The 23,526-nt window shown below is 40.8% G+C and overlaps 2 protein-coding genes and 1 pseudogene across 3 annotated transcripts; 2 read left to right on the forward strand and 1 right to left on the reverse strand.

Moving 5' to 3' along the window:
• LOC131672812 (ATP-dependent RNA helicase me31b) lies at positions 1-7,855 on the forward strand. Of its 2 annotated transcripts, none has more exons than XM_058950291.1 (8): positions 1-111; positions 1,330-1,498; positions 1,634-1,840; positions 1,931-2,102; positions 2,365-2,515; positions 2,600-2,795; positions 2,913-3,083; positions 3,300-7,855. In XM_058950291.1, the coding sequence occupies exons 2-8, from the start codon at positions 1,358-1,360 to the stop codon at positions 3,594-3,596; spliced, it is 1,335 nt and encodes a 444-aa protein (XP_058806274.1). In that variant the 5' UTR covers positions 1-111; positions 1,330-1,357; the 3' UTR covers positions 3,597-7,855. The 2 variants fall into 2 exon arrangements, with proteins under 2 accessions (XP_058806274.1, XP_058806273.1); XM_058950290.1 differs by lacking the exon at positions 1-111 and adding an exon at positions 129-352.
• A 7,858-nt stretch (positions 7,856-15,713) lies between these two features.
• LOC131672821 (uncharacterized) lies at positions 15,714-18,689 on the forward strand (annotated as a pseudogene).
• A 1,939-nt stretch (positions 18,690-20,628) lies between these two features.
• LOC131672808 (threonylcarbamoyladenosine tRNA methylthiotransferase) lies at positions 20,629-22,513 on the reverse strand. The gene is made up of 2 exons (XM_058950282.1): positions 21,929-22,513; positions 20,629-21,853 (listed from the first exon to the last, which is right to left on the reverse strand). The coding sequence occupies exons 1-2, from the start codon at positions 22,333-22,335 to the stop codon at positions 20,629-20,631; spliced, it is 1,632 nt and encodes a 543-aa protein (XP_058806265.1). The 5' UTR covers positions 22,336-22,513.
• Positions 22,514-23,526: the final 1,013 nt, after the last annotated feature.

A 23,526-nucleotide genomic window follows, 5' to 3' on the forward strand; every position in this document is an offset into this window, starting at 1 on the left:
TTGTGCCGCGTCACTCTGGGCATATGCGTGTATCACGGATGACCACATCCTCTCTGTTAAAACTTGTTAAAAACGAAGGCCGTTGAAATTAAATAGCAGATATCAATAGAGGTACGTTTACAATAAGAGATATTTGATAGCGCGCAAATTTCTCTGGCTTTCCCTCTTCTTCGCGTAATTACGTACGGAACGACGACGACGACGCCGAAGAAGGAGAGGGGAGAGTGAGAGAGCGAGAGGGGCCGCTGATATTGGGGGACGGCCATTTTGCCGTGGGCGCTCGAGCTGTGAGTAGTGGCAGCACCCTAGCACTTTCTCTCGTCTCCCGGGGACCTGGCATTTATATTCCAAGGTAAGCCATTATATCTATTTTATTTTGTCCGCCTTGACTCTTCTCTAATCGTCCAAGATGGCTTTTTGAAGCTTGTTCGCGAACGTTCGATTCTCATTTGCTGGGTTCTGTGAAAGGGACGCGCGTTGTGCTTCCATTCGTTTTTTTTTCTTTCTCTTGCTGCGCGGCGACCGTTATTTTGGCGGCGCACACCGGTTCTCTGTTCTCCTTTTTTCTTTACAAAGCCAGGTGCGTGAGTTCGCAAATCTTCAATCTGATCTGATGATGAAATTCACCGTCATGTGTGGTTAATTATGTAAGTATAGAAGGTATTTGGTTTAACCTAGCCCTTACGGCGTATTCATCATGAGCTTTGCGTAGTTCAATAATTACAAGGAATTTACAAGGTTTCACGAAAGTTATGTGTTGTGCGATAATCATAAGGGCATACGTTTGGCTTTAGCCTACGTGTATCTTTCTTGTTTACGCTGTCGATGTAAACAGAAAAGATGCCCAGCTAATACAGAGGCTCAAAGTCGACGGGGACGCTGACTTTATTATTCTCGAACCGTTTTCCTCGCAATTAAGGTTCTTCAACTTCACACTTGCTCGAATAAAATTTTCCATTTTCATCGAATTTAAATTTTGCATTTTATTTGTTTATTTTGATGATGAGATTTCACATTTAATGTTTAGTCATTTCAATCGCTCATTTTTTTCTTGAACACTCAAATTACGTTAGTTAATGTATTACATTAATTTTAAAGCAGTTTAATCAATCATTTTAAGTCAAATGGAATAGTTAAAATGATTATATTTTCTAGTTCTGAAAGAAATTTGTATTATTTCAAAATTTAGCTTAATAGTAATTAAGTATTTTTGTTAGTTTTCCTTAGATGTTATCTCAAATTTTTTGTAGTCATTGTGGGAATAAAAGTTATTGTTTTTGCTATACTGAATTTCATTTGTACTTATAAATAAATTTTGTTTGTTTACAGATATTAAAAATATTGTATCTGCTTGAAAATGATGACTGAATCACATATGAACTCTAACCATGTGTTGAATTCTGCTCTGAGTCTAAAGCCAGATCTAGAAAAAATGGATGATGTTGGTTGGAAAGCTAAGCTCAATATCCCACCAAAGGACAGACGCATCAAAACAAGTGTAAGAATTTTTAATATTATAAACTATTTTTAATATCTCTAAATGAATCCTCAATATTAAATAAACTAAATTTTGTAAATAAAGTGTATCTTTTCACAATATTTGACATGAATCATGTTCTTATTTTTTTTACAGGATGTCACAGACACTCGAGGAAACGAGTTTGAAGAGTTCTGTCTGAAACGTGAGCTTCTTATGGGAATCTTTGAAAAAGGTTGGGAGAAGCCTTCACCTATCCAGGAGGCTAGTATTCCAATCGCACTATCCGGCAAAGACATTTTGGCACGTGCCAAAAATGGAACAGGAAAAACTGGTGCATACTCGATTCCTGTTCTAGAACAGGTTTGTACAATAAATTAATAAATTTGGAATTTTTTGTGTTAGATTTGATTCTAAATTTTTTAAACAATTTCTTTTTTGTTTTGATTATAGGTTGATCCCAGCAAAGACGTTATTCAAGCATTGATTATTGTGCCTACCAGAGAGTTGGCACTTCAGACGTCACAAATTCTGAGGGAGCTGGCAAAGCACATGGATATTCAAGTTATGGTTACCACTGGTGGTACTAACTTGCGCGATGATATCATGAGGATTTATCAAAAAGGTAAAACAAAAATTTTTTTTATTGTAGTCTGCAGTGTTAATGATATTAAATGTGTTTATTTGATTAATAATTTTACTTGATACTGAAAGAATCATAAATTAATTTTATATCTTATTTTTGTTCTCAAATTTAAATCACTTAGTCAATTAATCCTATAGTGTAATCTATACAAAGTAGTTATGTTTCTTAATTATTTCAATAAAAATAACACCATTAACATTTTGAAAAAATTTATATTCATTGAAAATATTTGATGTTTTAGTGCAAGTTATAATCGCTACACCTGGCAGAATTCTCGATCTCATGGATAAACAAGTTGCCAACATGGACCATTGCAAAATTTTGGTTTTGGATGAGGCTGACAAGCTTCTTTCTCAAGATTTTAAAGGAATGCTAGATCATGTCATTTCCAGGTAATGATTTATATGTTGTCGAACCTATTGATAATCATATCTAAACTTTTGGAATAATATTTCGATAATATAATGCTTTTTTAGATTACCAAAAGAACGTCAAATTTTGCTGTACTCAGCAACTTTCCCTTTGACGGTAAAACAATTCATGGAAAAGCACTTAAGAGATCCCTATGAAATTAATTTGATGGAAGAGCTTACCTTGAAAGGTGTGACGCAATACTATGCTTTTGTGCAAGAACGTCAGAAAGTCCATTGTCTTAACACGCTATTCTCGAAGGTAATAATATTTTTTATTTAAAAAAATGATATTTAATTTAATTGATAATTTCATGTAACCAATTAGATTATATTAAATTCCTTTTAATCAATTTCAATTAATTTAATCTTGTTCAAGTTACAAATCAATCAGAGCATTATCTTCTGCAACACAACGCAGCGCGTTGAGTTACTAGCAAAGAAAATAACAGATTTGGGCTACTGCTGTTACTATATTCATGCCAAAATGGCCCAAGCACATAGAAATCGCGTGTTTCACGACTTCCGCGCTGGACTTTGCCGAAATTTGGTAAGTTTATTTTCTTAATTATTAATGAAATATTTCAATTAAAATTCTTAATAATTGATCATTAAAATTTTTTTATTATTCTTATAGATTTATATACTTTTTTTCAATTGTTTATAATGTATCTCGAAACAACAAATAATACTTTATTAAGTGAATTCAATTACTAGGGTATCATGAATTTGAATTTAATTTATATTTTGTTTGTCTATTTTTCAGGTTTGCAGTGATCTATTCACTCGAGGTATTGACGTTCAAGCAGTAAACGTTGTGATCAATTTCGACTTTCCTAAGATGGCAGAAACATATTTGCATCGTATTGGCCGTTCTGGAAGATTTGGTCATTTGGGTATCGCTATCAATTTAATCACATACGAAGATCGCTTCAACCTTCACCGTATTGAGCAAGAGCTTGGTACTGAGATCAAGCCCATCCCCAAGGTGATCGATCCTAGTCTGTATGTGGCGAGACCAGACGACAATAATAGTTTGGAGGAGAGCAATGTGTCCAAGTAGTTCCATAATCACAATTGAGGATCATAATCGCTCAAAGCAATGGAAAAAGTGTGTCATGTGATCGTGACTTATGGAAACTGAATGAAAAACAAATTGCAGGTGTGCGCATAATGATTGGCGTGCTCTGGACTTATTTGAAGTGAAAATATAAGAAAAAAAGTTTTGTGCTACTTAAATCTGAGGAATAGTCGAAAAAAAAAATTGATTGAAAAAAATACGTGTTTTGAGAAGTGAATGATGATAAAAAACATAACAAACCATTTCAAAGACAATGTCAGTGCTACAAAATAAAATATAAACTGTTTGAGTAGGCAATTTTGCGTAAAAAACAAAATGCAAAATCATGGAGAACAATTATAGTCATAATAAGCAAAGAAAGAGTTACTTGTAAATAAGGTATTACTGAGCATGAAAATAATCATTCGCTTTGCACTTGGTAAACTCAGTGATTGAAGAAGTGATTGGAGTGCCAGTGCGAGTCATTCTTTGTATATACTACATTTAAATGTACATAATACTATTGTAGCGCACAGTCAAGCCATTGTTAAGCAAATAAACAAATACGAGAAGTGTGTATCGTAACGGCATACGAACATGAGAGTAAAACAACATTGATCACAAGTATGGTTATCACTAAGTGTAAGTATCATGTGTCTGAGAGTATCTTGCGTCATTTTAACATAAATTTTTATACATTCACACATAAAACGAGAACACAACTGTTGATTTTTATGTTTATAAATGAGTGATAAATTTCGAGAAAAAGTGTGTGAAAGTGAGAGATTGAACGATCAATTGTCAATAAGTAATGTCAATCTACACATCTGTCATACTTCGCTCTACGATCTAACATAAATGAAAAAAATTAAATACAGTATAACTCTTAAAATGAAAGAAAGGTAAGAAATTATCCGTACGATATATTGTAGAACAACAGTGGCTTGACTTTGCTAGCTTTACTACTGTCAACGCAACTCTGAAATTCAATCGGTTTGCCACACTTTCTAACGCGTGAATTCACAAAATGCTAAGTACAAGTATTATACAATTATTTTTTGCTTTCTACTGGGAAACACCAAAGTTCTTGGTTGTTTTCGTTTTTCATATATACATTTTTTTTAATTCAGATGAAAAGTAAAATAAACAGAACAATCGGTTTTTACCATACTGTGATTGAACGTCAGAGATTGTAAAATTGACTAGTTTTATACAATTATTTTTATAATGTAAACTATGGCTGGTGGACAATAACTAATTCTTCTAATTTTCCTCGCGCGCCTATCGAGAGGCTCTACGTGTTCACTTGCACATTCGTATATTTATACATGATAACGCGAAGAATGAAAAAAATTTCATCGCGATTCGTACTTTTTATCAGTGTAAGAGTTACGTACGTTCGCGGCTCCGTATACAACGTTAAAGTATACGCTGAAAATTCGACATGAGGTGGGGGGTTAAGAACGAGTACTGCAGAAAAAGTAAATAATAAACTCGTCGAGATTGTAAATTCACGCGACTTGAGAATTCTTAGCAACTAATCGTTGTTTTGTAAAATAATACAAATTATTTGTAGTAAAGCGACTGGAGAGCGATCGACGACTCGGAACGATAAGTTACCGTTCGTAGAGAGGAAAAAACAAACATTTGAACTCTACATCTGTCTTTCAATTTACGTTGGCCTCGTGCCAAAAATATTTTAAGCCGATACCTTCTTTTTTTTTTCGATCGTTTTGAGGGGCAAGGTACAAAAAATTTTTACGCGAGATTAACCAACGCGACAACACGAGCGCGTACAGATTTACAGACTCGACGATGGTAAGAAAACTTTTCCCTGATAAAAGTCGACGTTCATCCACGCGTAAAGCCTCTCGAATTCGATTCATTGTAAAAAGAAAACAAGTAAAGAAAACGAATTCCAACCCGGAGATAAATTGTTTGCCTTCCTGAGTCGTGTGAACGAACCAACCACAATACACGCACTTGTGGAAAAAATTGCAAGAGCCACCAGCCAAAGATGACCTAGATTTACGAGAGAAAGAAAGAGAGGGAAACGAAGGGGAAAAAACCGACAACAATCTTCTCTTAATCGTTTTTCTTGGTTTCATTCGTTTTTCCGTCCCGCGGGGACGTACTGTTCTTTCCTACGATTGTAAGCGCCAGAAGACCCACCTCGCGACGCCTCCGTATACTACAATTGAAAAAAGTAAGGGAGGGGACAAAAAAACAAACACACATACACACATACACGTGTCAATGAGGAGCGTGTCGATGGATTGAGCGACGAAGCACAAAGATGAAAATTAATAAAAGTCGGCACGCGTGATCAATTTATCTTGTAAATATATACAATATTCTATGACACTACACTAACACACACGTACACGAAAACACACTTTCCGTCAAGATTTTTGACTGGAGCAAAGACTGTATAATATATATATGTATAATATAAATGAAAAAAAAACACGAACGATTGAAAAAGAAGAGGCGTCGCGAGGGGTTTGCATTGGGCGCGAGAGTTCGATTTAATCATACGCAATCTGGCGCCTCCGCGAAACGAACGCGGATTATTCCTATGTATGCGCCGATTGAAAGAGGTAAGAGAAAAAGATTTTGTATAACGAGCGCGAACGAGCATCAGAAAAAATTACCGAGACGCTCACCTTTTGTACGAAGCGAACACCACGAGACGATATAACGGCGTCTCTTACCTTTTATGTTTTGCTTTTTTTTCTTCTGCGAAATAATTTGTCATCGTCGTCGTCATCGCTGTTTTTGTTGTTGTTTCTCCCAAAAGCAAGACCCGACCAAAGTCTCGATGGTCTGCAAAGAAAAAAATACAGAAACTTCACTCAGCGACGAAGACGACGACGACGATAAAATGTTTCAAATACGAGAGTAACTGACTCTCAGGGATTGTATTGCCGAGGTACACGGCACAGATTGGTATTACGTACAATAATGGTTAACATCGGAAATGCAAATACGGGATCTCGTGCGACATCCGAGGGGATCCCTGTAGTCTGTAGGCCACGTCGTACGAGTGGAACAACTTTTTGTGTCGTACGCGCGGAAGAGTGAATACGAGATTTGCAGTTTTGAAGTTAAATGATTGTAATACGTGTGTAAATTGACTTAATCTGTGGATTAATGAGTGAGGTACTCGAGGTTCACTCTTTTGTGTTATTTTATGAAAAATACCAGCGAGAACGTTGGAGGTGCGTGTCTAGAGTACAGTATCTTGTTGTTGAAATTTGAAGTATTCGTACTTCAGGTTATGCTATAAGTTTGTTGAAAATCTGATAGAGTGAGAATACCCTAGACGCGACTGATGGCGTTTTGTGTGTTTGGTTGAGCAAATTGAAAAAAAAAAAAAAAAGAAAAAAAAAATTAAAAACAATTCCGGTACTATTACAAAATTTAAACTGCCGGCAGTTATCTTATGTGTAATTCGATCGGGCAAACATTATAGAAATTCACCTCTGAAATTAGTTACATCAAATCAATAAATAAATGGAAAATTCATGCGTGATTCAAGTTTTGTTAAGCCGCGCTTCAAGATTTTATTACGATATTTCAAAATCATCTGGATATTCGCCCAAAGAATTTTAAAATTGCAATAAGTCTCGGAACAAAACATTCTTTCATGTATATCGCGCAAAAGATTGTACAATCACAACGAATTTTTTTTTTTGAATCGCTAAAACAAAATAATGTTAACTCTAAATCAACAAACTTTTCATGAATCTCGCGAATGAGCAAAAATTTATATTTTATTAGAAAGCCTGCGTCTCAGCTTAGAAAAATTTCATTTTTGAAACAATGTATTTCGAACAACGTTTTCTTCGGAATAATAAGTAATTCGGAATTTTTACTTTTAAAATGAAATTGCTATTTTTACTGACGCAGATAATGCAGTATAAAAAGTTTATAAAATTGCATTTCTATCGGAAAATTGTAAAAAAAAAACGTTAGGACTAAAATTCAATGTTTTGTCAATCATAATTTTACAACATTGTGCAGACGAACTCTGTCGTCACTTTTTTCTGCAAAACGAAACCAGAAAAATCTCCAAACAAATAATTAGCAACATTTAATATTTGATTTAGTTTTTGCGTCGAGTCATTTTTTTTGCGTTGACAGAGTTCGTCTAATAAATATCAAACTTCAAACTTATTTGTCAAAATTTTAAGACGGAGATAGAAGGCTTTCGTTTCTTCAATAAAAAAAAAAACAATCTGAACACCTCAAATTTACAAGTGGCACTACTTATTTCTCCATGTACTTCTTTTAATATAAAAAAAATCTTTTTGCAGTTACTTAATTTTCAATGGCTTATTACTTTGTAATGTAGTCAGAAAGTAAGATTTTTTTTTATAAAATGTATTTCCTCATTTTTTAATGTTCAAGTGTCAAGAGAGGTAAAATGAAATGTTTGGAAACTCCATGAGTTCTTTGGCATCTATCAATAATAGTCAAATCTCCTAGCAGTGACTAGATAAAGAACAAGTAAGACTGAATTTAAACATTCTGGAAAATTTCAAGGTGAATATTGATGATACTATTTCATTCACGAATCCAAGCAACATCGCGTCCGCCGTTTCGTTAAAAAAAAGGAAAAGAATCGGCAAGTCGCGTGTACGACCCATTAATACACCTCATGCTCGCGATAAAAAAAGGTGGGAGGAAGAATGTCGAAAACGTAGGTTGCATGCGAGTGAAGTACGCGCGGCAGTGAGTTGGCTACGGACGTATAGGTATAGAGCGAGGTAGCAAATTTATCGTCGAGCGCGACACAGAAAACTCGTCGTTAACCCAGAGGGTCATTAATAAAACCTCTCCCGCTAAAACCTCTTCGGAACGATATTCGCTACTCCCCCCCCCCCCCCCGAAAGTAAAGGCTTCACCTGTCTTTCTCCTTTCTTTACTTCCCTTATTCCGGCATTGAGATATGCTGTCCAAGATTTTCGCTAATCGATATTCGCCTACACGCGTTCCTGAGGTTCTTTGTGCCTTTTGCCTAGATTTTCAAATGAGATTGTACCAATAGCTTTCTTTTTAATTATTGTTGTCACAGTTGTTTGCATATATACGCACACACACACACACATAAATTCTACTGTTTTTCGCCGTTATATACAAATTTTGATTATGTTGCCTTACTATTTTCGTTAATTATTGATTTTACAGTTCTTTTTATTAATATTATCCAACTGGATCGCGGAAACATGAAATATTATCTTTTTCGCACTTCAACTTTCACCTGGATCTACGATAGCAATTACAAGTTCGAGTATCGTAATCCATTCATTACTATAAGTACATCATTGACCAATATATGCTCGTTTATCAACTATTTGCAAGAAAATAAAACGTAGACGTATTTGGCCAAAATACAATAGCTGCATCTTTTATACTTTGCCCGCAGCTTTCAAAGAGCTGCTCGCAAAAAATTTAGAGAAGCACACGGTTGCAGCGCGCGATCAATCTAATCAGATAGCCAAACAAGCAGAAAGACTGCGGGGCTACGGATGGCGATGTACATACACACAACTACATCGCCATTGACGAACGGCGGTTTGGCATTTCGATTATCCGTCCGGCTGCGCGTATTATTTAGAATTCCGGCGCCCCCCCCCCCCCCCCCCGAAAATACATGTCCCACACTACACAGACGTGCGCGCGCGTTGGGCATTGTATTTGTTCGCGCTCATCATTGATAAGGACTTTCGGGCTCTGCATACGCGAGTTGTAAATACGTCCGCGGCAGAAGTGTATCTTTCCCGAGGATCGTTACGGGATGTTGCGGTCACGTATATGGGCACGCCGAACAATGTGGTGATTTTGACGCGGATACGCGGAGCTGCGCGCCACCGGTACATACGCGCGTCGTTTGTTCGAGGAAATGCTGCCGGAATGCTTTCTGCTTTTTTTCTTTATCCGTCGCGCTTTCGTTGTCATCGCTCGCGCGACGCAGAAAACATCGCGACCGGCCGTTCGCCAAAGAGCGCCTACTGTTTCATTGTCAAACAAAGGATTTCCCCGGATCGTCTGCCAGTGAATGAAAACGTCGATTTCAATGAATAATTATACGGATATTATTTTAAAAGTTACGCTGGGAGAGTGAGAGAGTGAATGAAGTAGCGCGTGCCGATTAAACGAGCAAAACTTCAATTTAAATCCAGGCCCGCGGGCGCGGGGAGGCCGATCGCGAGACCGCAATTTCCGTATCGAAATTAACCAGCCTCGCCTCTCGCTTTCACGCCCGCGCAACGAATCGTTCGCAAATGGCATTCATATACGCGCCGCGCCGTGACCCGCGCGCGACCGTTAATTCGACTCGGATCCCGGCTATTTGGTGCGCGAAGCGCGACGAAAAAGGAAACGTCCGCTGATTAAGAGGGAAATTTCGTCGCGACCTCGCAATTAAAATCATCCGGTTGGCTACTCCCAAGTTGAGCGCCGCCTGTCCGACGTACGCAAATTGGCCCACGGGGGTCGCATGCGATTTCGTCGCGCGCACGAAACTCAAGCGAGTTCGGCAGGTGTCGTTACTCAGCGTCGCGCTGCTCGGTTTTCTTTGGCGCAGCTGCAGCCAGCGGTTTCGCCCCTATATATGTGTCCCCGTGCGCCTTCGCGGCCCGCCAATTTACGATTCGCCGCGCGACGCAACTCCGCGAATGAAATTATCCGCGGCCGTTTTATTATCGTTTTCGACGTCGACGCGCGCTGTCGTCGGGGAAATAGAGCCAACGAGAAAACTTTTGGCGGCTCGGTCGAATGGGCTAATTGCTGTGATGTGCCGTGAGACAAACATTGCCGTCGACGCATCGCGTTTACCGATTACCGCGTTTCACGTTAGCGTTACAAGTTTAATTACGAGATGAGGCTCCGTACACCTCCCCCCTCCCTTGCCGCAGCCATTAATAAAATTCATTTCGAATACATTGCAATTCAATGCGCGCATCTGCACACAATAACTCGCCTACTAAAGCACGCAGGCTAGTTTGCAGCGCGGTGGATTTTAATGACGCACAAGCTGCGCCTTTAGGATGTAAAATCACATTTGAGTACTATAGCTGCGGTTCGAAGGTGCACACGCGTATATATTAATTCGCCACGGGAACTGCCCTCCGATATTGCGCCCATCGCTAAATCCACAACAACGCGTCGAATCACGATGATTCGATCGAGCTTTCTCGGCAGAAGGCACGAGGTGATTTGACAGTCGAGAGAAGTTCGAGGAGAGCACGAAGCCAGGCGTGGAGTCGAGCGCGACGCGCGTTATTTTTATTTTCGTCGCGCGCCCAAGTGGAACGGATAGAGGAACACGAAAGTCGCATTTACAGCTAGCTTCTATTTACACTGGTTGCTCGATTTCTTTTTTGCCACCCCGCTCCCACCCCACGTTCCGCAGCCTACGGCTGTTCTCCGGTACACACGACCCAAATGTCGCGCGCTACTACGACGCCTCCGGGTCATCGATTCGCCGTCCCGGCCCTCCTCGAGAGCGAAACGGGCGCCTCGAGAAAATCGCCCGAGCGCGCGGCCACGATGTCGAATGCGCCTTCGCGCTGATTTACGAATGCCGCGGCGGAGCGGAGGGATGAGCTACTTGCGGAACTGGAATGTCAATGTAGTGGCGTGCGCCGATGTCGTGGCTCGAGCTGCACCGAGTCACGCGCATTTATCCAGGGACCGCTAACTCGAATTGGCAGTACAAGGCGTCGCCTGGCAGCGATAATCGTCAGACTGTTGCGAGTAAATCTGCGTTGATGGCAAGCTACTTGGGAAGCCGTGACGCAACTCGCAACCAATTACCGTCGAAAGTCTCGCGAGTGGCGGTGGGTAAGGGATAAGGCCGGGGGGGGGGGGGGGGGGCGAAGAACAGAAGTTTACGACGCGGTCGCGATTCGAATCAACTGTTTTCTAATCAACATAAATCGCAAGACAAATAAACGTGAGCACGAGATCGTCGGCGAGCTTAGGACTGCGAGTGCAACGACTCATTACATCGGCGATCAGCGATTTTCGGATTATAAATACGAGCCCTCACGGGCCACCGAGGCACACGCCTGCGTACGTGAGGTTTCGGTGATTATTCGGTTTACGCGAGCGCGCTTGCCGATTGATTCCGATGATGCCAATGATGAGAATGGAGGGGGAGGGAGATTCAGTGCTAGCGCCGTCGCCTTTGGCTCGATTTTGTGATTTCTATTATTGATCGCGCATCTCTGCGCGTGTGACCGGCATTACAGTTTGAAGCTTGGCCAAATTGCTGATTAGGCTTATTAGTCTGTATGGGATATTTGGATTTGTTGATATTCGTCATTCATTGCTTATTGTTGACAAGATTAGAGATACGTCTTCATAGTGACTCAGTGCTTTAGAAATGCAACGTTATTTGTGTAAATATAATCATATAAAATTTCAGTGTTATGAAAAATTAAGATTATCATCTATTGCTATTTATTCAATGATTACCTTTCAGTAACAAACAAATCAATGTTGAGTTATGGGTATGTAGTATGGGAGTTTCTTATGACGCTGAAATTTTCATTTGGAAGATGTTTCATTTGATTTTTTTAATTAGACCACCAGTATAATTTACTTGATAAATTTTCTCATCCGATGAGTACTTCATTGCGCTGAGTTTCAAATTTTTTCTTGTACGCGAGTTCATATATAAAAATGCGAATCAAAAAATACTCATGTAAACATTCAAGTCATTAATTTGTTTGTGCATAGCCTTGCGATCATACGGCAAATTTATCCCAGTGTTTCCACGTTTGTCACGTTTCCGGCCAATAGAACTGATCATTCGCACGTTCAAGAATCTGTCGTAAAAAATAAAAAGGGAAAAGAAAAGAAGGCCAAGCGCGTTAATTTCGTCTATAACGCTTGCAAGGTGTGTCGAGATTACTAAGACAGGGAGGCGCAAGTAGGCAAAATACGATAATTCGCCTGTGTAAACAGTCAGAGATAGCCCGGCGCTTTTCCGCGAGCGCAAGCGTGACGATGACGCATCGCCTGCCCGCCAGCGCGCGGCGGCGGCGGCAGCGGCGTTTAATCGATGCCATACACACGCTACGTTTCGCAGATAAGCTTCACCCGAGCTTAATTGCGCTTTTCCTCGCGCTAGCGATTGCTTTCCTTATCGATTGCGTTTCCACGCTCTTTGGGATCGACCCGCCGTGCGCTTTCACTCGCGTTGCTTGCATCGACGGCGGTATTGTGCTCGGCATCGCGCACCGGGGACTACTCGCTTCGACGGTGACTACGCGAGAGACCCGAGCGAGCCCTAGTCCGCGACGCGCATATCTCTCGCCAAATCCCCGGGCGCGTCGCAGCGCAGCGCGAGCACGTTGTCCACCTGCCACTCGTACGACTCGTCGCGTTCGCCTGCGTTTTCCAAGTCCACGCGACCCTTATCTCGATTTCGAGTTTTAAGTTGATATTCTCGACCGCCACATGGCTTCGACTTTCTTGCGACCTAGATCATTTTATCTGCCCGATGAAAATGTACAAAATCGAGTTCCGTTAAACTGTGCACATGTAATACGAAGTGTTGAGCTCTGGCGATACACTGTCGCTTTACGAATGCTGATAATACTAATGAATTATGAGTAACATTGGCTTAGAGCATAATTACTTGGAGAAATTCAAGTTTAATGGGTAATTAATGGTCGAGACATCGCTATACCCTATCGAAAAGAAGACGAGGAAAAATGTCCAGCGAGCGCTTTCGTCGTTCGTCATTTCCGCAAACATAGCGCGCCGCGTCCTCTCCGGCGTTGCGCCAGATAAAAGTCGCGGCACCGCCACATCAGCTCTCGATCGACGCAGGCGTACGCGCGTCGCTCTGGTAAACAAGCCGGCGTTGCGTCCGCTTGGAAGAGCAAGAGAGCTCTATGAATTTTTGACGCTGCACGAGGCTCCTAGTAGTGCCACCTGCGCGGCGCGCTGATTTGGCGCGCGTGTGCTCTGAACTTTCCTTCTTTCGGAGATTGATCTTTCCCGATAGGCGATCAATCGCCTTTCATAGTTTTCAAAGGAGACTCGACGAAAGTTTTGCCGCTCTGTGCCCGCGGGACAAAGATAAGTCACGGCTTATCTCGGCTGTTTCAGAACAAACGTTTTATTGTCAGAGATCTAAAATACATTAAACATTAATACAAGTTTGAGTGAGGTTGGCGTGCGATACGACAAATATGTTAAGCGAAGCTATTAGGACGCTTTCGATGGCTCGTTCCGACTCGAAAAATTCTATTCGGCTCCGGCGGTTAGTTCCTTTCTGGAAAATAGGTGTCCCAGATCGATTGCAAATACGTTCCCGGCTTTCTGGTCGGTCGACGAGTTGCTGGCTTCTTAGTATGCGTGTTTTCTGAAAATAGAGAAAGTCATTGCTCGGCTCATCGTCCGACGAGCCTTGCGGGACAACATTTGGCTGTGCTCACCTCCTCTGGCAAGCTCCTTGACAACCGAGAAGACGCGTTCCTCTGCATCGTTGCTCTTCGGCTGACCTGCCGAGCGGTCTACGGATATTCGCGCAACATTAGCGTAACGCGCCAACTTGGTGTATCGTACACCAATCTTGCTCGTATCTACTCACCCAAATCCGTTGCGATCTGCGAATTGGCGTACGCGTGCATTACGCCAATTATCAATAAAAATCTGAAACCCCAATAATGTCAAATTACAGTCCTAGAGCAATTTACCATCTTCCACGAGTATCCGAAGTCACGTAATTCGTTTATCGTCATTTATTAGCCGACAGGCGATAAAGTATTCCATTATTCATTCCACGTGAACCGAATAAACTTTCAGGGAAACTCGCGAGAACCCGCATGAAATGTCAAATGTTCAGTGTACGTATAGCATAGCTTGCTTTGCTAACTAACAATGGCTGCCTTCAAGCACCTCAAAACTCATTTTTACCTGTCCTAAATCATAGTTACGACGGCGAGGTCGTCCTCCTCGCGCGATTTTTCCGCCTCGAATTTCAATCTTCGTCTCGTTATTTATTTACATATTGTTTTTTCTACTGGAAACTTACATTTGAACGCGCGTCGAGCGGCTTTTGTTTTACGATCAGCGTGAGCTCACAAAGACAAAAGTAGCAGTGTAGCGATGAGTCGATTAAATTTCGAGGCGGCAAAGTTTATTCCCGAACAAGTCGAGAAATGAATCCGTAAAAGCAACTGTAAATTTGTAAAGACAGGCGCCCGACATTCGCATCGCGTACGAAAACCTATCAGCGTGACTTTATGAATGTACTCGCGGCGACGAACGCTAAAACACATTTAGGTCCCTATTAGAATATTCGATAAGCGCGCGAACGCCTTGCAATTGGCACTCCGCGAAGAGTTAGTCGACGGAAGCGAAGATTCCACTCACAAAATCGGCCAGCAGCGCGTCATACTGGTAGCGCGTCGTCGCGGAGACTGCGGAGACTGAATCACGAGCACGTCGGCGTTCGCATTTAACGAGGCATTATCGCGCTCGCGGCAGGGCATTTTATACAATTAACGTATCGGCTTTTAGTATTCAACGATGAGCAAACTCCTATAACGCGCGCGCGCGCGCGCACATATCAATGAGGGCAAATACAAACGCGCTTGAATGCGTAATCAGCATCAAGCCGCGAGCGGTGTATCTCTACCAGTGCGCGCGCTCCGCGGGCGCAGTAATTCAAGCAAACAGATGAATTATGATTTACCGATCCGGCCGTACATCTGCGCGCGCACGCGCGCGCGCACGCGTGCGAGCGAGAGAGACTCGACACCGTGGGAAACAACGCGCTGAATCACCCGCGTAACAGCTCGCGTCCCTTTTTCCACACCGGCGCACTTTCGATAGTTCTCTCGCGGGCGTTATCAGCGATGCGCGCGGCGTTGCCAAATCTCGCCTCGGCGATGATGGCTTTATTTAGCGCGCCAAGGCCGCCCGCGACTAGGAAAATGTAGATCGGCATCGCTTTCAGGCTTTCCCATCGTAGTCGCGGCGCAGTGCGGACACCAAGTTCGCGATGGCCACTCATCAATATTACGCGCACTATTCGCTGGACGATAGCTGCCCTCTTTGTTTTCCTTCCGCGCACGGACGTAGCTGGCAAATTGCACAATCGATTGTTTCTTTTTTTCTCTTCCAGTCATTGATTAGATGGCCACAAGAGTGCGAAGATGTTGGTTTCGAAGTAAATCATTAACCCATTCGTGCAATCAATATTACGTATTCAGCAATCTCTAATGTTCCTAGAAGCTTTCAGTTGCGTTCGCATTTCGTGCGATTCAGAAATAAAATGCAAATAATTATTTGTTTCAGTGGTGAATTTCGAATACGAAGAGAACATGATTTGCATCCCTAATGCGACATTTCATATTGACAGCAACAGGTGCAGATGCAGTCCGAGTGGAATGTCAATGGACTGCACCGATTGGATGTGCGCGACACTGCAAATCCATTATGATCTTCTACTCTTGAGATAGGACTGCACATATCTTAGTTCATTTTTTATTCGCCAGAAGCGGCGCTTTGTCGAGAGCTCTTGAGAGATGAATTCGAAAAATGCTCATTAAGGTTTGCTATATACACGTCATCGTATAACTTTTAAAGCCCGCGGCGTGTATTTTTAAGTCCGTCACTCGCGCGCTTTGAGAGCTTTCGAGCCTGCGAACAAGAACTCGCGACGAGCTCCATTGTCCCGCGAGCAACAGCTCAAAAAAAAGCCAATTCGAAAGATGCGAGCGTCGATTGCCGATCAAACCAGATACTCGTCTACGAAGATTCGAAGTGTCTGCGCACGGGCTCGGCTGCCAACGCCTTGTGCAGCTTGGCGCAAAACGAATTGTCGCACAAGCTGCAAGCTACAAGCAACGCAAGAGGCGTCTCATTAGCTCGACGACGACGACGTTACAGCAAGTGCCCGGCTGGTCTCGTATTCGAGAGTTGGTCGGGAGACACGTGCATCTGCCACGAGAGCCAGCAGCAGCAGTGCTGACAACAACCAGCCGCCACTGCTGCTTGTCTTGGCGTACGCGCACGTGCTGCCGCCGCCGACGACGCTAACTCACGTATGAGATTTATGCTATTATGCTCTTCTCCCCCCTCCCGCCCTTTCTCACGCCACAACGGAATGTAGGTTGCGATCCTTTTTTCCCGCGGGTGTGGATTTGCATGTTCCAAAGAAAGGATTGTTCGTACGCGATTTGGCCAATCGCAAACGGCAAATCAAAAGAGGATTGGTAAACGCGAATACGATAGATCGAATGGTTCTATAGACGTCGAGATTTCACCTTGTCTGTAAAACTGGACGAGGAATTATTGTAAAAAAGCGTGAATCTAGCTTTAATCCAAAGAACAATTAAAGCCTACGATTCTCACCGAGCAAGGCAAGAAAAACACGCTGTTCAGAGTTTAAAAGTAAATTACAATTGATACGCGGTTTATCTCGTACAAAGCGTCTTCGATAGTAAGGCGTCCTCCGGCTCCGTGAGAAGAGTTTTTCCATTAATCCAACTTTGATATGTTTTTCCCTCTTTCTCGGTATATAGTCAGCAGCAGCAGCAGCAGCAGCAGCAACAATAACACCTCGGGCGATGAAAAACAAAAGGTATGTGTGCCGTCGTCGAGCTTTTCCTTGGACTGCAATCAGTGCGTGTGTAGCAACGATGGCTTTTCCTTTTCTTGTGTCTCGTTCACCTGCCTTGGAGTGGAAATGCGCGATGATCAACTTTTAAGTATGTCATACGGCATTGTTTGCCTTTACATATATGCCCGCATGTTTGTTTGACTCGATATACGCATATGCTTTAATTATTTTTATTTTTATTCTTTGTTTGGCTCGCGTCAACACGAAAATCATTATTTATTTGAAGAATATCGACGATGAACGTATACGCAAACACTTTTTACGATTAAATGGATGGCGATTGTCGTGCCGGTTATTCAAAGCGAATATATAATGAGTGAGCCGCGTCAAATAATACGTTCGAGTAACGCAGCTTCGTGCATTTCGAATTTCTATCGAAAGGCCCAACGACAACAAAAGAGCAGTACAAACATGCAATTATCTCCGAAAGGAAAAAACAGTCGTCTCTCGTGTTTGTTTTTTTTTTTTTACACCTCCGAAAGGCAAACAAAACGAAAAACTCACGTAGCGTGTAATTACGGAGAGCAGTCGAGCGGATAACAACAGGAGTAGCGAAATTTTTTTTTTTAATATCACATCCGCCCAAGTGACCCCCCTCGTGTGCAAGCGCGGGCAAATTAAAAACGGTTGTACATCTGTCGTCAGACCTAACGCTTGCCTGCACACCCTAGAGCCTCTTCCTGTATAACCGTCACGAGTGTCTGTGCTCGGCCAATGGCGGTAACGCGATTTACAGCCTAGCCGACGAAATAATGCACACACCTACGTGGACCGAGTCCAGGCCTTTCCGCACTCCTGGCGCTGTTTTTAAGGATGCTTGCAATATTTTCATTTGCGGGCGCGATGGCAAAGCTGCCTGTGCGAGGATGGATTGTGAAATGGGTTGGGAATAAAGCAGAGATGGCGAAAGGAGAATTGGTAAGTTGATTCTTGCCTTGAGAAATAAGGATTACTATTTATTTTTCCAAAATTTAAAAAGGAACACTCTTCAAACTTATCCTTTTCATTAGGTTCCTCCGATTATCTTATTACATCGAAGTAATGTTTTACAAATTGTATCAATAATGAACAATGATTATTTCAATATTATAAGATGATTTTTTGAAAATTGAGGTGAAAATAAAATGTAAAGTGAGTTTATTTTTGATTCACAGTGAGAAAAAATCTTTGCGTACAATGTATGAGGAACAAGAGACTCTGTGAGAAGAATGGAGTGTCAATGTATTGCAGATATTTAAGAATGCATTAATTAGATAAACATCTAATAGTAATTAGTTAACGTCTGCACATGGTTTCAAATATGACTGAGATCTAATTTAATAATATAACTGGTAATTTTATAATTTATGTGTATTGTATTTGTAAAATAGATTGAATAATGAATGAAAATTATTCCAAAATATATGTCTCGTATCTTTAATTTTTAAATGAATAAGAGTTTCATTGCGCACTGTAATAATAAACTGCATGTTCATTTAGAGATGAGTTAGAGTACCTATCAACTCGTTAACAATGTATTGCTTTATAAAATACTTGAGCTAATACATTGCTTGGAAATGTTCAGTGCTTTTTCTCTAAAATAAAAAAATAAAGTCTTATTTACATAAAAGCACTTTGTACTGTACGCAAAAGGACAAAATATTAAAACTTTACATTCGCAAAGAAGCTATATCAGACTCGAACGTAAAACCCACATGTAAATAATGCAAATAAAAAGTTACGCACACGCCGCAGCAAGCACGTGAAAGAGCGAAGGAAAAGAAAGTAAAACACGTAGTGCTTTTATCTCGAAACGGCTGGGGCGAAAAAAAAGAACCCTTTTAATTAAGTTTTTTTACAAACCCCGGTAAATATTCATTTTTCCCCATTGACCCTTTTTTACAGTCAGCCACGCACAGTATTCATGATTTCATGTGACGAGCGCGAACACCGCTGGCTCCTGACAGCTTGCGAGTTGATGGCCACAATAAAGTAGCTGTGAGTTAACTTCGGCTCGCGTAAATATATATATGAGCGTATATATTTGGAATTTTCGAAAAATTTGGAATTTTCGGGAAATTCCACGAGAATTTTCTTATCTTCGCTATGTGTAGAACGGCGATAGGTTTCCCGTTGACTAAGGTACACTATCAAGATTTCGAACGGGCATAATAATAGGGAAATAATTGACATTAGAAGGATGCCCAAGTAGCGCAGGATTTATTTATTGATAAAATGTATTGGACTTAAAAAGAAAAAAGAGAGACAATCGAAATTCGAGTTAACGTGCAAGAAAAAAAAAATAAACACAAACAAAGCGACGTATGCACTCCGATCGAGCATTTCGTTAAAATCTGCTAAACGTCTAGTTAATAGTTTACGCGCGCGACAGATCGCCACAACTCGCTTTAGGCGAGATCCAAACGGATTTATCATCAGCATGTTCATCGCGAAAATGACGATATTCTTATCCTGACGAACTATCAGCGGCGCGGAGTTTCAATTTCCGAGCGAACCCAATTAACAAACTGGTCCGATCGATGACAAACAGTTGGCATACCGAAAATAATGGCTTTCCAGAGAAACAATGCAGGGAAAGTTTGTGCCGAGGAAAAGGAATCGTTAACTGTTGCATACTGTGTGATGTTCATTCTCGCCCCACTTATCTCTCAACAACGGTGCGGTATATATGCTTGCGCCTGTTCTCATTAGCCTCAACTGACACTTGCACCTTGACGAACACGCAGTTTTCGGAACAAGACCAGACCTTGGGTAGTTTTTGTTATTTCTTCATTCCTAATCATGAAATACTTTGTAACCGTTTTTACCCTTGCTCTGGTGTTCATTGGTGAGTTTTCTTCTTCTTTTATTTATCTGGAGAAGTTTTCCTTTGGGGATGGTTTTTCTTTATGTAATTCTGAATTATTTCACAGTTGCCGACGGCAAACCCATGCAGACTGTTCAAAACCCATTGGATTATTATTTCAAGCGGTCAGGTAAACTTTTCGCGTTATTTTTTACTGTTTAAATAATAGTTTTGCTTCTGATGAGATACTTTGCGCTCTGGCATGTGAATTTTTTAAACCAGGTGGAACTTTTTCTTCGATGACGTTTAAAAAGGGAAGACCATTCGCCGCAAACGTAACGATTGAATCGCCATAAAATTAACAATATATTTTTTCAAATGTTACTTTGAATTTCAAATAGTATTAAGAATTATAAAAAGTATTTTTTTACGATTATCAGTTCATAAGCTTTTTGCAAAACTAATTTCAATCCGTCGGATTAAACGCTGATTATACCACTTTGTTATTCTGTCAATCGCTCTAGTAATAATAAGGAAAAATCTCGATGAACGTAGGTGAAATCAAAAGATTGTAAATATACTTAACAATAATTTATTTACATTTGTAAATATTTCCATAATAATCGCGCAACGACGACTAAAAAAATCGCAACTATAACGTACAAGTACATCATGTTCGTCTCATCTTTTACCGGAATTCTTGAAATACATCCCTTCTCCAGTGCCGGAATTAAATTCGAGGAAATTCCTTTGTTTAGAGGTTGTCCAACCATCGAGTGTTTCGAGGCTGATACAATCTTTACTCTGACAATTTTTCCCATGTACTCTTTCTCCATTGGTACTAGAACTTGTTCGTAGCAACGGTTATGTGCGACGTAATGTTGCTTATCGTGAGCGACTTCGGTTACAAGAACTTCTTGCTCTTCGCCAACCTTGTGATTATACGGTTCGTAGGATTTGAAAAATTCGGAAAGCATTTTTGTGCGTTTTTTAATTTCTTGCCTTGACACTTGAGGCATCAGTGCAGCTGGAGTACCTGGTCTTGGGAAAAATTGATTAATAAAGAGACTTGGGAACTGGTATTTTCTACAAAGTTTCATTGTTTCTTCAAAGTCTTCTTCAGTTTCATATGGAAAGCCACAGATGATATCTGTTGCTATGGTTATACTTGGGATTCTTTCTTTCAAGTAATCAACAATACATTCAAAATCTTGGACGGTGTACTCTCTTTTCATATCTGAAAGAACTCGATCGCTGCCAGATTGAACAGGAATATGCAGGAAACTATAAACTTTGGGATGCTGCAAAATTTTACTCATTTCTTCTAAATGCTCCAAGATGTAAGGTGGATTTGTCATGCCTATCCTCATACGACAACCATTTGGTATAACATCTATGAGCTTCCATAACAATTCTGGTAAACTAGTGTTAATATCTCTGCCATATGTTCCTGTGTCTTCTGATGTCAACCAAAGTTCACAAACACCTTCCTCAAAAGCTTGTTTGGCTCGCTCAACAATTTCTTCTGGTTTGTAACTTCCAAGTTCACCTCTTGCGTGCTTTGTCTTACAGTATGTACATTGATTAAGGCAGCCAGTATTGATTGCAATAATTTCAATTAATGGGTTTCTTCTAATTTTGGGTAATGACAGTGAAGCACCTCCAATTTTCTTACCAGCTACTTTCTTTTGACTTAAAATTCTAACTGTATTGCCTTTCAATGTTTCCTCTACTATCTCAACTACTCTATCAATTTGATGTGTTCCAATCACGCTCAAACCCTGTATGAAACTTGATTTTGGAGCTCCTTGTGGCACACACCTTGAATCAATATAAATTTGTTCCAAGTTCGTGTGCTTAACAAATCATACTTTCACTACATTATATTAGACTTACCCAGCAACGACAATATATTTTCCAAGCTTTCGTGCCTCTTCAATTTCATTTCTAAAGTGATCTTCGGCTGGATTTTTAACTGTACAAGAATTGAGAAGCCATAAATCAGCAATACTTTTGTCCTCTGTCAAATTGTATCCAAAAGCAGCAAGTTGACCAGCCATGTACTCGCTGTCCGAACTGTTGTGCGTGCATCCCCATGTTTTAATAAAAATAGTCTGAACACCAGGAATAATACTAGAGTAAGGTTGTAATTCTGGATAGACTATCTGTTCCTTTGTTTTTCTTTTGACACGCGATGCGACTGTGTGTGTCTTTTTATAACTATAACGATCTTTTGGAGTTATGTCTTGGGAGGATATCAAATCTTCAATATCCTCAACAATGTCACTGCATGGGGCCGTCATTTTATAATATATGCATAAAGATATGCAATGCTATTGATTTTTTTTCTCAAAAATAATTTAGCGCAATTTGTACAAACGAAAAATCTAACGAAAACTGTTGCGAACTCGATTTTTGAGAAAATCTCTAACTATTTACACTACATTTGTACAAACAGTTTAAGGTTACGTGAGACCGATACGCGTATTTTACTATCCGGATGTGATTCCAAGCTGTCGGTGCGGCAGTTTACTGTTTGATCGAAGCCGTAAAATATCTCAATATTTAGCGGAGAATTTTCTCATCGTTATTTCTATAGTTTTAACAAAAATGTGCTGAATAAAAGGAATTTTATCAATAAAAGTAGCCGCTACGCATAACGGGATTTCATTTTAAATAAAATGAACGCTCCATACCGTAATTTCAACTTCGTTTCCTCCCATAGCCATCAGAAAAGGACAATACGCGCTCCGAGTCAAAATCAAATTAAGCCTACGATAATATAACACAATTAACCGGAAGTACACTTCATCCTTCATACAGGAACAGTAGTCACGTCACCAAAGTTCAACGTCAAACTAGTGGGTACCAACAGCGGTCGTTACCCGGATCCGGACTTCGTGCCATACCAGAGTAAGTAGCGCATTATTAATTGTCCAAAATGACATATCCAAGCATTCTATAACGCTTATCTTGGACGCGTTTGCAGAGTACGTCGCCTGCGTTTCGAGGACGTTCACGTTCGAGAATTGCACTTTGTGCTACTGCACCGACTTGCCGAACCTCGCGCTTTGCTGGGAATACAAGGGCGAGCGGTGCCGGATGACCCAGAGCTTCGTTGACATGCACAGGCGTGTTAAAAATAACAATACCAGTGGGATTCGGCTGTAGACGCTCATTCGATTACTTTTACTCTTCGCGCGTTGCTGTCTATGGCTCAATGGTGTAAATTATCAAAGTCGTTTGTTCTAACTACGTTCTCGTGCTTCTCCGTTCATTTTTGTTTGCTCTAACTTTTGTTATGCTACGTGATGTTTTATCCGACTTCAGATAAAGTTTGCCCGATTTTCATGAGATGTCGCACAGAAAGGGCGTACAGCTTAATCAGTCTTTAAGTCTTCTGTTTTCCTCCCGTGTTAACTATAATTATATTTTAACAAGAAAGTCCGCTAAACTTCAGTCTCCACTTTACACGTTTACATAACCTAATTCAT

Source organism: Phymastichus coffea, unplaced genomic scaffold (assembly GCF_024137745.1).
Source record: "Phymastichus coffea isolate CEN01 unplaced genomic scaffold, Cenicafe_Pcof_1.1 PCOF00159, whole genome shotgun sequence".
Lineage (NCBI taxonomy): Eukaryota > Metazoa > Arthropoda > Insecta > Hymenoptera > Eulophidae > Phymastichus > Phymastichus coffea.